This window comes from Hyaena hyaena, unplaced genomic scaffold (genome assembly GCF_003009895.1).
Source record: "Hyaena hyaena isolate Hyena2069 unplaced genomic scaffold, ASM300989v1 scaffold_359, whole genome shotgun sequence".
Lineage (NCBI taxonomy): Eukaryota > Metazoa > Chordata > Mammalia > Carnivora > Hyaenidae > Hyaena > Hyaena hyaena.
The window spans coordinates 1670892-1684993 of NW_024080994.1; the positions used below are offsets into that span (position 1 = coordinate 1670892).

A 14102-nucleotide genomic window follows, 5' to 3' on the forward strand; every position below is an offset into this window, starting at 1 on the left:
TGCACGGAGGATGGGTGAAATAGGTAAAGGGGATTTAAGAGTACACTTATCTAGATAAGCACTGAGTAATACAAGGAATTTTTTTTTTTTTAATGTTTATTTACTTAGAGAAACAGTGTGAGCGGGGAGGGGCAGAGAGAGGGAGACATAGAATCCAAAGCAGGTTCCAAGCTCTTAGCTATCAGCACAGAGCCTGATGCGAGATTCAAACCCATGAACCATGAGATCATGACCTGAGCCAAAGTCCGATGCTTAACCAACTGAGCCACCCAGGCATCCCAATATATGGAATTGTTGAATCACTATATTGTACACCTGAAATGAATACTGTATATTAACTATACTAGAGTTAACATTTTTAAAGCACAGTGGAAGATACATTAAAAATATAATTAGGAGAAATGGCATTTGAACACATAAGAATGACTAGCGCACTACAGCTGAAGAGAAAACTTGTATCTGAAGATAGCCAAGGATGCTTTTGTTGGGACCCTGATTTTCAGATACCTGGTGCTTAATAGGAAGACAAATATATATTGTTTGTGCCTACTATAAATATTGAAATAGGATCCTTTTTTTGCTAAAGAAATTTCTTCAGAGCAAGGTTTTTTTTGGTGATTAGAATGTTAAGTCTTTGGGAAAGTAAGAATGTGGTAAGAAAAAGAAGTGTAAGTGGGGTCCACAAATAACAAGATTATCTAGTATTTTTTAATATTATAGAAAAATTCCTAGGATCTACGGTCTTCCATAGAATTGCGGTGGACCTCCCCAAATTTAGATTTACGAGTTTTGTCATTAAGCATGTAAACCATAGATATTTGCTATCTGTGTTATTCTACTAAAACAACTTTCTTACATAATATTTGTAATCAAAAGGTAACTTGTCTGAATAAGAAAATGTTAATTGTCTAGGAGCTTTGTTAAGAAGACTTACTAAAGTATTTAGGTAGCATTCTCCACAATCCTTCCTCAAAGTCTTGTGTGACACACTGAGAAATAACTTTGCACACAGTGGGAAGCCAGTAGGTTTTCTGCAGGGGGTTTCTACCGAGAGCTGACAGAGGGCATCTTGGCAAATGTTCAGAACCCTACATTGACTTAGTTGGGCCCCACATGGAAGCTCATGTTCAGCAGAATTCTTCTGACCTGCCTCTGCATGCCAAGCTAATCAGCAAACACCTAATGAGCCCACTCCAAAGAAACAGACTCTCTCCCAGCCTACTTCATTTTCATATGTTCTCTGGGGGTGGGGAGACAAGACTTCATGAGGACTGATGATGCTGCAAAGACCACAATAATGATAATTAACTTGCTGAATTTAGAAGATTATGCTGTTAATTAGTTGCAAAATAAAGATAAGTAATAGAGCAGCAGATGGTAGGATAACACCCAGGAGAAGGAGGGTTATTACTCTGATGAGCTTTTGTGGCACATATGAAATATGGATCTGACTTCTTCATAAATTGTTTCTAGAGAACATTATGTTTTTCTTTGAACTATGATGGAGTAGTTTGCTCTTACTAAATTCTGACAGATGTGATAAAATTTGTTTTCAGGAATCTGAAATATAACAGAATTTGAATAGCAAATTATTTTTAGCAGATTACCTCTTAAAATGAGTAAGATGCATTGGCCAGCACAACAAACCAGTCATCCTTTTAATTGACACAGTTTATATCTAAGAAAAAAAGTTTCAATATAGGAGTTGAATTTTACATTGCTAAAAATTAATTCCTAATATTAAAACACTAGTCTGCTTAAAAATATAGTAATAAAGATATTTTAGTTTTCTTTCAAACAGTGCCTCTAGTTTAAAATTAAAATTATGCTCAAGCTTTATTTTAATTGGACTTGTTGGAGAATACAGATCTTATGGATCTAACTGAATTTCTCTGAGTACTCAATCTTTTTATTATTAAATTTCTGTATTAAGAGAAATGGGCTGACCAATGTCTGATACTCTTCTTGATTGCTGATATATCTCAAGTACTTAAGATTAGGCAAAAGCTCTAGTTTGGCAAAACTTCTGTTTAAAATACGTTCAATGCATTAGAAGTCAACAGACAGAATTTCTGGTCCTCACTCTGCTTCTAACCTACTCTGTGATTCTGGAAGTAACTTCACTCTTTGGGCCTTTGTCTGTAAGATGGTGAATGGACTAATTACCATTCTATATCAGCTAGTTCCAGAATTCTATTTTAAGATAAATATTTTTGAACCAAACTATTTGTTGTTATTTAAGATGTCTCTAACAAATATATATATAAGTGGATTATAGATATCCTTATATTAATTATAAAATTTTTATGAATTCTGTTCAGTGACAACTTTTTTTTTTACCTAACCCATTCTAATATTTTTAGCACAGATAGATTTTTATTGCTGTTTATATATATTATATATACATACATACATTATATATACATATATACACACACACACACATATACATACATGCAGTTCAGAGCAGTGTTAATTAACCCTTGAAAATCTTTTTCTTAAGTTTTTGTACCCAGTGGCACACTTTCTACCGTTGTAATCAGTGTAACAGCATGGAGCAAACATTAGAATTTCCTCACTGGGTGAGTACTGTATACACTAGGGCAGTCAAGAGAGGATAATGAATGGATAGTGATGCCGCCTCTAAGTGCTCTATAAGGTAGTAACTTGCCCTACTAAAGATTATTCAAGAGAGTGATGTTTATGTACTTCAGACTCCCCTATGTGCAGTTACTGTATTTCATTAATTCTAAGAGTTAAGCTCTTCACTATAAAACTTTAAATGCTCTTCAATTCTATGATGTTTTCTACCTAAGGACTTAAAAATGTTTTACCAACACATAATTTACCAAGCTTCACACCTCAGCCACTATCTAGATTTATGCACATTTTATATCCAGAAATGAAAGCCCTAACTTAACACTATAGACTGGTTCCTGTTTATTTTATTTTGATGTGTAAAATTCTGTTTTTAAAAGATTTAATTATGCATACTGACCACCTTCCCAGATTTTCCTCCTCCTATTTATATTGACCTATAGTTCAAACTCCTATCTTTCTACTTTGAGTTCTTTACCATGTAGCCTCAGTAGTCCTACTGCTTGGAGCCTTTGATCACTTACCTCATTTTATGTAGTTTAATCCATCCACTTCCATATTATCTCCTCAGTTGCGAGTGTCTCAATTTCATGTGTCTTAGCTACTAATAAGACCTTGGGCAAATGATCTCTGGTTTCCTAATATGTAAAATGGGGGCACTGTCCTATTAGAAACTCACTGAAAAAGTACTGATAACATGGATGGATATCAAGTACATTATGTTAAAAGATGCCAGATTCAAAAGGCTAGAACACTGTAGAAGTCCATTTATATGACTTTCTGGGAAAGGCAAAACTTTGGGGATCAGAAAACAGATTAATGGTTTCTAAGGGCTGGGGATGGGAAGAGAGAGTGACAGGAATGAAGCATGAGGGAATTTGGGGGGATAGTAGTTCTGTATTTTCTGACGGTAGGGGGTGGTGGTAGGACTGTATGTGCTTGTTAAAACTCATAGGACTGTGCACAAAAAATGACTTCATTTTACTATATGTAACTTCTACCCCAATAAACTTTTATTTTTAACTATCGACTTATTCTTAAAGTCATACCCAGAATCTACAGTGATTAGCAGTAAAATGTCCAGTAACACTTGTCTAGGTGTAATTATTGCATCAAGGGAAATTTTGGTGGACCTTTTCATATATGCTTCAGTTTTTAAGGGGTCTGGATCAATTGTAGATGGCATCATAGATATGCATAGATGAAAACAAACTACTAATTTTGGGATAGTTGTACAGTTTGCTAAATTGCTGTTAGTTGAAGTAAATGAATGAAAGTGGTTGTCCTCGAATTGCCTGGGCACTTTTCAGAAGCTCTTCTCTCTTTCCCACTCCTCTCTGCTATCTGCAAAGAAGGGAGAGAGAAAGGTGGGTACAAATCTGGTTTTAGCACCCAGGCAGTTATGACTTCTGGGAAGTCTGGGAAGCACTGGATAGACTACAACACATTTCTCATATCAATTTTGTAGCCTCTTTACCCCCTCAAATATGCATCTGAGTGTGGATCATAGAAAAATGGACATATCTCTGTGTTAGATTTTGGAATGAAACTCTATTTTGGGCCTAAGGACTACAGCTGTTACTAAGAACAGTATCAACAATAATCATCCCAGGTCTCTCAGGTGTCTTTCATTGCTAAGATATTATGGTATGATTCTCTTGTGCTAATTATTTCATATTTACAGAGTTTAACTATAAAACTACTCCAGATATCACTTGTACCATTTTTGCCAAAGAATCCAGTTTCTCTCAGTTAACATACATTTGTCGTTCATTCACATAGCAGATCAGTGTACCAGTTGCTTACAAGGGATGCAAAGAAATGTAAGTCAATTCTCTGCTCTTGAAAGAGCTTACTGTTTGAGGAACAAAGATATTCACATACGATACACTTTAGCTGATAGAATAATAAGCTTTATGCAGATTGTATCTTTATTAAGAGGTAGCCCTAAGTGTCTAAGGCCTTCCTCTGACACTAGATTGTTCATACTCCGACAGTGGGTCAGGTGCAATTCAGTGAAATGCCAAATGGAACATAGTAGAGGGGATAGACTTCAAACTAAACCTTCTTATTGGAGACCGGGAAGACCTAAGGGAGGCAAACCCAGCTGTAGGTTCTAGGAGGAGGTTCAGTCTGACAGTCAGTATAGCAGCCTAAAAAAAATGCAGTATCAGGTCATTGCCTGAATAAGCCCAATTGTCCAAATCGGGCCCAAATTTGGAAGAGATTTAGGTTTCACAATCTAGTTAGAGCCTAAAAAGATGGAGCTACAGGAAAGAAGGGCAAGAAAATAGGTGACAGTATACATAATTGGCTTGCGTTATTAATTTTAGTTGAATGGAACTAGTTCTTTCCAGTCAACAGTGGTTTTTTCACTCCTTCCTCAAAATTGATTAGGAACAGCAAAGTATAAAATCCTCTAATAGTACTAGACTAAAAGACTCAGGAAAGCTTTCCAAAGTGTTTGTCTTACTATTTGTAATAAAATTAATTTTAACCAAATGTATTCATGCATCCCTTAACAAATACTTCTTTTTGGTTAACCAAAGAGTACTTTGAGAGTTGGACTTAAATGGAAAGGAGGGAGCTTTTTTTAAAATTGGTGTCTGCATTTCAGAGATTAAAAGCTGCTTTGACCCAGCAACATCCTCCCGTTACCAATGGTGATACTGTCAAAGGTCATGGTAGTGGATTGGTTAGAACTCAGTCAGAGGAATCGCGACCACAGTCATTGCAACAGCCAGCCACATCCACTACAGAAACTCCGGTATGTGTGTTGTTTTTATAATTCCCACTCTGTTATCCTTTAACAAACAAATACAGTATAACTTAAATGACTATTTTATATGCTTTGAAAAAATTATTTCTGGTCATATTTCAAAATGGCACCAAAAACATTAGGGAAAGGTAGTTTAGTGTAAAAGTATTGACACCCAGGGGCGCCTGGGTGGCTCAGTCATTTAAGTGTCCACCTCGATTTCAGTTCACGTCATGACCTGGTAGCTGTGAGATCTAGCCCTGCATCAGGCTTCACAGTGAATGTGAAGCCTGCTTAAGATTCTCTCTCTCCTTCTCTTTCTCCTCTCTGTGCCCCTCCTCTGTACCCATGCTCTCTCTCGAAAAGTATTGACACCCAAAACTAAATAAATTAAAGTAGTCGAGCAGTTGTTACTGCTCAGAACACCCTGTAAAAGCTTCTTTGGTTGTCTATGTAGGTTGGTCTGACATGGCACAAATCTCCACTGACACTTTTTAAATCATTTTTTGCTGATTGTATTTATGAAATTACTAACGTATATCAAATGACTTTTTTTTTTTTTTTTAATGTTTCTGTTTATTTTTGAGAGAGAGTGCAAGCTGGAGAGGGGCAGAGAGAGAAGGGGGACCAAGGATCTAAAGCAGGCTCCTTGCTGAGAGCAGAGAACCCAATGTTAGGGGTTAAGTTCATGAACCATGTGAGATCATGACCTGAGCCAAAGTCAGACACTTTACCGACTGAGCCACCCAAGCACCTGAATCAAATGATTCTCGAATTAAAATTTGAGAAATGTTACCAAAGAAGCAGATATATATACTTTATGGAAACTGTTTATACTAGAGGTCCTTTTCATTTATCTCTGGTTTGTGACTGCCTCTTAAATGATTGATATGTCTGTTATGTCTATAGTGCATTTCTACATGGAAGGGTAACTGTATTTCTGTTCTATGTTTCAGAACTCTATTTAGAACTTTTAAGAGGTAAACAGTATTAGCATTAAAAACCAAACTTTGCAATTAAACAGATAAATGGCAAGTTTTAGACTGCCTCATAAACGTAAGTTTTTAGATAACTGTATTTTTCTTCATAAAACTTAAAGTGGAGTGTAGTTGTGATAGTCATCCACTAAACAACATAGGGCCCAAGAGAGAAGGTAAGTAAGTGGGTGTGTTTTAATGTCATAACTGAGACGTTAGCAAACTGACTCATTGGCCACATCCACCCATGGCTATTTTTTTGTGTCATCTGCAGGCTCTGTGTGGTTTTTAAGTCTTTAAAGTTTACTTAAATGAATATATAATTTACTTTCTTATAATAACTGCTGTTTCCCTGGATCTAATTTTTGTTTGTATCTTTATATTGTTTTGGATGAAAGCTTCATGAAGGCAGGACTTTGTTTGTTTACTATTGTATCTCTAGTTTCAAGGATAGTTCCTCTGTTCTTTTTAATGATGTGAAATGAATGAATCAGTGAAAGAAGGGAGAGAAGGAAGAATATATGCTTTTAAGTGGCCTTAAATTGTGAGTTGTAAAAATGTACACATATAACTCTGTATTAGTTTCTGCTTATAATACTTGTGATTAGCTTTTGCTGTAATAACTGAGTTATTTTTTTAAAAAACTGTTCTTTCCTATTCAGCCAAATGAGTAAAAGAAAAAACCTGCTATTATCAATAAGTTAAGAGGATGAAGAAAAGAAAATATTTCAAGGTTGCCATTCTTGAAACCAGCCATAGAAATATTTTTCTAAAAGATTAACTTGCAATTATGTACGTAAAAGAAATGATCTAATTTAATACTTAATCTTCATTACAATTAAAATACAGTATAAATTAAATTACCCTCATAATTTTTAATGCTAGTTATTTGGAAAAGAAATTAAATGATAACCCATGTTTTTGGAGTTTGTCGAGCAAGAAGTAGTTTGGTGATTTCCCTGCAGAGCTTACCTTGAGCTTATATATAAGATTTTTGCTTCTTATGTAGATGAGGAGAAGATAGAAATTTATTCACACCATTTTGGAATGTAATTCATTATAGGTGAAAAGAGATTGTTCTCAGGCTTCTCCGGGTCATGTACCTGTAGTCACAAAGTGCTGTTTCCTGTCTCCCACATTCAGGTGTTCCATGGCACAGTTTTGGGATTTAAGAAAGGCTTGGATATACTTATTGTTCTATAGCCCCAGATACTAGACATTATGACTTGTGACTGAAAATTTCTGTCCCTGGCTGATCTTAAATAACTGGTTCCCCTTGCTTAACAGATTAGCCTAGTTAAAATTAAAATCTAAACTCATATGGGATACTGCCCACCAGGAAGATGAGCATTAGTAATCACATGAACCTGACCCTAAATTTCACAAACTAAGAAAAGTGAGGTATACCAAACTACGCACATACAGTAGTTCCCTCGTCCTGTGGTTTAGCTTTCGTGCTTTCAGTTACCCACAGTCAGCCATGGCCCAGAAGATGGTCCTCCTTCTGACAGAGTGCTAGAAGGCTCATTAGCAGCCTAGCACAATACCGCGATGTCTTTATCATCCACCTTACTTCACATCATCACATAGGCATTTTATCTCTTATCATCACAAGAAGGGTGAGTATACTACAAAAATTTTAAAGCAAGAGAGACCACATTCACATGACTTTTATTATAGTATATTGTTATAATTGTTCTATTTTATTTTTTTATCTCATGCTATATCTAATATATAAAATTTTGTAACAGGTATATAGACATAGGAAGAAACATAGTATGTATTGGGTTCACTACTGTCCGTGGCTTCAGGCATCCATGGAGTCTTGGAACATCCCCTACTGAGAAGGGGGCTCTACTGCACTTTTACTCCTCAATTTTAGAGAAACCAATTTTTAAAAGAAAACTGTAAAATTTTTTATTTTAAAATTTTATTTCAAAAATAGCAAGAAAATGGTTTTTCATAGTGAGTTTAAGTAATTAAATGTTTTATTTTAGTACTTTACAGTTCTTCAAAGGATTGTATGATATAATGTTTAAATACAAGACCTATATGTGTTCATTTTCTTTTTTTAAACACTGCACTGTACACTTTAAAGGTCATCGAGAGGGTAGCACTCGTAAGTGTTCTTACCACAGTTTTGTTGTGTTTTTTTTAAAAATTTTTTTCTAGGGTTTTGTTTTGTTTTGTTTTGTTTTTGAGAGACAGACAGAACGTGAGTGGGGTAGGGACAGAGAGAAGGAGACACAGAATCTGAAGCAGGCTCCAGGCTCCGAGCTGTCAGCACAGAGCCTGATGCGGGACTCGAACCCATGAGCTGTGAGGTCATGACCTGAGCTGAAGTCGGATGCCTAATTTTCAAATTTTTCATGTTATTTCTTTATAAATGAAAATGTTATACATACTTTAAATATATTCACTATGATAGTGAAAAAGTAAGAATCTTATTATAATTATAGCAGGGCTTACTTATTTCAAGGAATTTGTTAAACCTCAGGGCAATTTTCATGTCACCCCTAAATATTGATAATCTACAATGAGACTTAAAAAACATAGTAGCAACCTTTTACTGCCTATATTGTCACTCACTAGATACAAACATAAAAAGCTTTCATTTGTACTTATTATAGGCTTCTCCAGCTCACACAACTCCACAGACCCAAAATACAAGTGGTCGTCGAAGAAGAGCAGCTAATGAAGATCCTGATGAAAAAAGGAGGAAATTTCTAGAGCGAAATAGAGCAGCAGCATCAAGATGCCGACAAAAAAGGAAAGTCTGGGTTCAGTCTTTAGAGAAGAAAGCAGAAGACTTGAGTTCATTAAATGGTCAACTGCAGGTATGGAGCATATATGTAAATGTTGTCTTATTTTTAGTAAATGTGAACTTAGCTCTTCCCTGTTCTTTCCAGTTAGCCATCCAGACATTTTAGCACACAGTATTGGGTATGTATGGAACCTGTAGTTAAAGCATAGTTTTATAAACCTATGTGAATACTGAGATGAAGTGATACAACACTTTCAACACTGACACAATGAAGAAATGTTAAATATGTTTTCACTCGTGTAATACAAAAGTACCAAAACTATCTTACTTAAACTTTATAAAGTTGTGGTATAAAGTTCAAACAAAGAGTCTTAAAATTTTAAATATCACTGGGTATTTCATGAAATCTCTCATTTTTTGGTTTCTATCACAACTGTAAAGTTGCTTTAGTAGCATTTTGTTGTTAAGTTCTTTTGTTCTTTGAATTATAATTTTTTTTTTTTTAATTTATTTCTAGGAGAGAGAGACAGCGTGAGCAGGGGAGGGTCAGAGAGAGAGGGAGATACAGACTCTGAAATAGGCTCCAGGCTCTGAGCTGGCAGTCAGCACAGAGCCCGACGCGGGGCTCAAACCCACGAACTGCGAGATCATGACCTCAGCGAAAGTCGGACGCTTAACCGACTAAGCCAGCCAGGCGCCCCTATAAATTTTGTTTTATTTAGAGTGAATATAGTGCTCAGAAAAGGTGTCAGATTGGACAGCCTTGGAAACTGAAGGGCTCTGATTATCCACAGAACAGGTACATTTTGGCCAGTGGCAGTAGAAATCATTTCTACCTGCCGGTGCGCCTCAGACAGGTTTCTTAGGAACCTCATTGGATATAAAGGTTTTAAAGCTCCTTCCTGTTCAGTCTTTGGTAAGATGTACAGCGATGGTGTCAGCACCAAGTCTGTTTCCTTCATTTTGCTTTTTTTCTTTCTTCCTTTTGTTTTTGTTTTAATGTTGTGAATATTCTCCAGGAAAATGATGAGCCTCAACTAGAAAATTGATGTCAGTGAATTGTACTGGTTACTGGTCAGTCTTTTGAGTCATCCTTTCCCAGTTAAAAATGAATCTTCCTGTAAATCATAATTGATGATGAGACTTGTTCTTTTGTTAAATCTATCTTTAAAGATGTCACCAGTGTTGATGTCTGTTTCAGTCTTTAGGAGAAAGCTTTTAACATAAGAGCATTTAACCTAATGTAAATTTTATAAAAAATTTTTCATATGTGAAGCAGTCATGTTTTAAAATTCTGTATTGTGAGTGGAAACTAATTTGACAATAAACTATTTGTAAAAAAAATAAATAAATAAATAAATAAAATAAAGGAAGATGCTAAGGCCAAAAAAAAAAAAAATTCTGTATTGTGCTTTGGATATTGATGCATGAGCTCTAGCACAAATAAATTTGTCTTGAAAAATTTATTCTTAGCCATTTTGTTTTAACAATTTAGAAAAAGTTTAAACATTTACCACATCACAGAGACTTTAAATACATACTAGGTTATCTTAATATACATATATTATCATCATCTGATAAATTCTTAAGAACTATTTTCAGGAGTGCCTGGGTCGTTCAGTCGGTTGAGCATCCAGCTCTTGATTTTAACTCAGGCCATGATCTCAGGGCCATAGGATCAAGCCCTGCATTGGCCTCTGTGCTAAGCATGGAGCCTGCTTAAGATTCATTCCCTCTTCCTCTCTCTTGGGGCACCTGGGCAGCTCTATCCCTTAAGCAGCTAACTCTTGATTTCAGCGCTCAGGTCATAAATTCACAAAATGTGGGATCCATGGCAGGCTTTATGCGGAGATTGCACTGCTTGGGATTCTCTCTCCTTTCTGCCCCTTCCCCACTCGTGCTTTGTCTCTCAGAATAAATAAACTTTAAAAAAAAAAAGGGGCGCCTGGGTGGCTCAGTCAGTTAAGTGTCCGACTTCAGCCCAGGTCATGATCTCATGGTTTCTGAGTTTGAGCCCCGTGTCGGGCTCTGTGCTGACAGCTAGCTCAGAGCCTGGAGCCTGCTTCAGATTCTGTGTCTCCCTCTCTCTCTTACTCTCCCGTGCTCACGGTGTCTGTCTGTCTCTCTCTCTCAGAAATAAATAAAACATTTTAAAATTTTTAAAAAAAAGATTCTCCCTAAAATAAAAATATTAAAACTATTTTCAAAACTTTTTAGGAAAAAAATTTTTCCTCTTAAATAAAATAAAACATTATAGGAACTAATTTAAAGTTTTAAATATGTTACATTAACAAAATGATTTAGATGTATCTGTTTCTTAACAAAATAATTCTTATGAATGATTTGACTATTTTTTAGTTGTACATTAAGCATTTCATTCTTTGTTAGCCTCCGTTGTCTTACCCATAGACTAGGGACTATAATACATGTTGACCCTAATTCTTCTGAAGGATTTTTGGGTAAATCAGTTGCATTAGAATGAATGCAAGTATTTTTAAATTCATAAAGTTTGTCTCTTAAATTTATCAATATTTTCCTCTGTAATTTGGAGTATTCTTTTTAAGAAGTAAAAATGTTTGAAAACTTTAAAGTGGTATAGAAATATATGGTATCTACAGGGTATTCTTGGACATTAGATTGCTCCAGTTTTCTGCTTTGACCCAAGTTATAGTAGTACTAACAGCTTTAATGAAATACTGCTATTTTCCTTAATTGTATTGCAGCACTGGTCACCATTATTAGTAGCAACAGTGCTTTTTGTTAGATCAGAAAACCTTGAAAAATTCAGTATTTGAGATAAATGTATATAATCTTCATCTCATGTGTCTTTCACCATACAAACTATGATTGAATGTCATTCTTGTAAAATATATTTTATTTTTCCTAATCTGGGTAGAAATTTCTTGATTGGAGGAATAAAGGCAGGATTTATCACCTAGGTAAAAGTTAACATTATTTTTTCACAGCATGAATCTTTTAAATTGAAGTCAAATTAAAGAAATTCCTAAATTAACTGCTACAGCTTAATAGGATGTTAGTTAATACTTCAAATTACGAACAGAAAAGTAAAATCCATATTTTTAATCATTAAAAACTAAGTGATGATGCCTTCATGGTTAAATAAGAAAGTGTTCTTAGTTTTAGAAATGCATATTGGAGGAAACTAATTTGACAATAAACTATTTGTAAAAAAAAAAAAAGACATATTGGAATGTGAAGATAGCTGAAATGTGTTATCAAGGATGTTCTTTAAAATCCTTAAGTATGAAGTTTATATATATGTATTAACTTGGGAAATTATTTATAATATATTATTAGGAGTAAAAAGAAAGTCGCTGAAAACAGCCCTAATGTCATGTCCATCAGTGGATAAATGGACCAGTTATGTTATATTCGCACAGAATATTCAGCCATAAAAGGGAGTGAATGTATAGAATGTGGATGAACCTCAAAACATTATGTTTAAGTAGAAGAAGCCAGAAACAAAGTCACATATGACTCCATTCATTTAGAGGAGAGAAATCCATAGACACAAATGCAGATTGGTGGTTACCAGTGACATGGGAAGGAGGAAATCGGGAGAAACTGGTTAATGGGTAAGGAGTTTTACTTTGGAGTGATAGAAGTGTTTGATAACCAGATTAGGAGAGGTGTCTGTTCAACATTGTAAATGTACTGAACGCCACTGAATTGTTCACTTTTTTTGTTGTTATTTATTTTGAGAGAGTGCACATGTGAGCAGGGCAGAGCGAGAGGAGAGAGAATCCCAAGCAGGGATTCCTGGATTCCTGACAGCACAGCCCAATGTAAGGAAGGGCTTGATCTCACAAACCATCAGATCATGATCTCGCGGTCCGTAAGTTTGAGCCCCGCATCAGGCTCTGTGCTGAGCCTGGAACCTGCTTCAGATCCAGTGTCTCCCTCTCTCTGTGCGTCCCCCACTCACACTCTGTCTCTCAGTCAAAGTAATAAACATTAAACAGAATGGTTAATTCTAGCTCATAGAAATTACTAAATTACTATAGGAATGAATCCCTAAATACAAGTAGAATTTTAAGAATGACCTGCACCAGGATGTAACAGTAGTGAAAAGGCTGTTGAGAAACATGAACGATTTGGGAAAAAAGTATGCTTCAGTTATTGTTTCAAGCGGCTACATGATCTTTATCCATTGCTTTTTAGTTATCAAATAACAGTTCTAAAAAGTGACAGATTCAGATTTTCAGAATGTAAAGAGTTAGCCTAGCTTCAGGGAGAAAAAAATGTCAGTCTCCCAACAGCAAAACCATAACTGTGAAGAACAGAATGACTTGTAAAGAAAATTGAATGTCGGACAAATAATTAAACACTACTCTATGTGAAAACATCATCAATTCTACATTTCCTTAATAATCCTTCACGTGACATACAGGCTGAGCTGATCAGTATATGGGCAGTAACGACCCATGGTTACTTATATATTATAAATAAATTTTAAAGAGTGTTGAGATGTGACTGTTCATAATTTTACCAAATACATATTAGGTTTTAAAGAACATGTTAATTATTCAGCCTTCTTGCCCCACTCACTGAACTTAATATTTTAGCCTTCTAAAATTGTTGCTAAAAAGGCAATTCCATGAAATTGTATTAGAGACATGGTAATCTAGACCAAAACTTGGCTACTGTTGGTTATAAATATTATATTTTAAAGGTAATCTGTGGCTTTATTGTCTTGAAAGAGTTTTTACCTCTTCATGGCATTGCTTTTCATGAGTTATACTCATTTTGAAATTTTGTCGTCAGTTTACAATTTCACCGTGTTTCCTTTGTGTACAGAGGCAGATTCTTTACTTAAACCGTAGTTCCGTAATAGTTACTCTGTGTATAGAACTTGGGAGTTTTTGCTGTGGATTTTGCTTTTATTTTTTTTATTTTTATTTTTTTTTTTAAATGTTTTGTTTATTTCTTAGGAGAGAGAGAGAGAGAGACAGCGTGAGCAGGGGAGGGTCAGAGAGAGAGGGAG

The 14102-nt window shown here is 35.3% G+C and overlaps 1 protein-coding gene across 4 annotated transcripts in view; it reads left to right on the top strand.

Annotated features, from left to right (window-relative positions):
* ATF2 (activating transcription factor 2) overlaps window positions 1-14102 on the top strand; it is an 82328-nt gene that overhangs the window by 56723 nt on the left and 11503 nt on the right. For all 4 annotated transcript variants that reach the window (XM_039250129.1, XM_039250127.1, XM_039250130.1 and 1 more), the window contains 2 exons: window positions 5216-5365; window positions 8964-9170. In XM_039250129.1, coding sequence (XP_039106060.1) covers window positions 5216-5365; window positions 8964-9170 — 357 coding nt within the window. The remainder of the gene's footprint in view (window positions 1-5215; window positions 5366-8963; window positions 9171-14102) is intronic.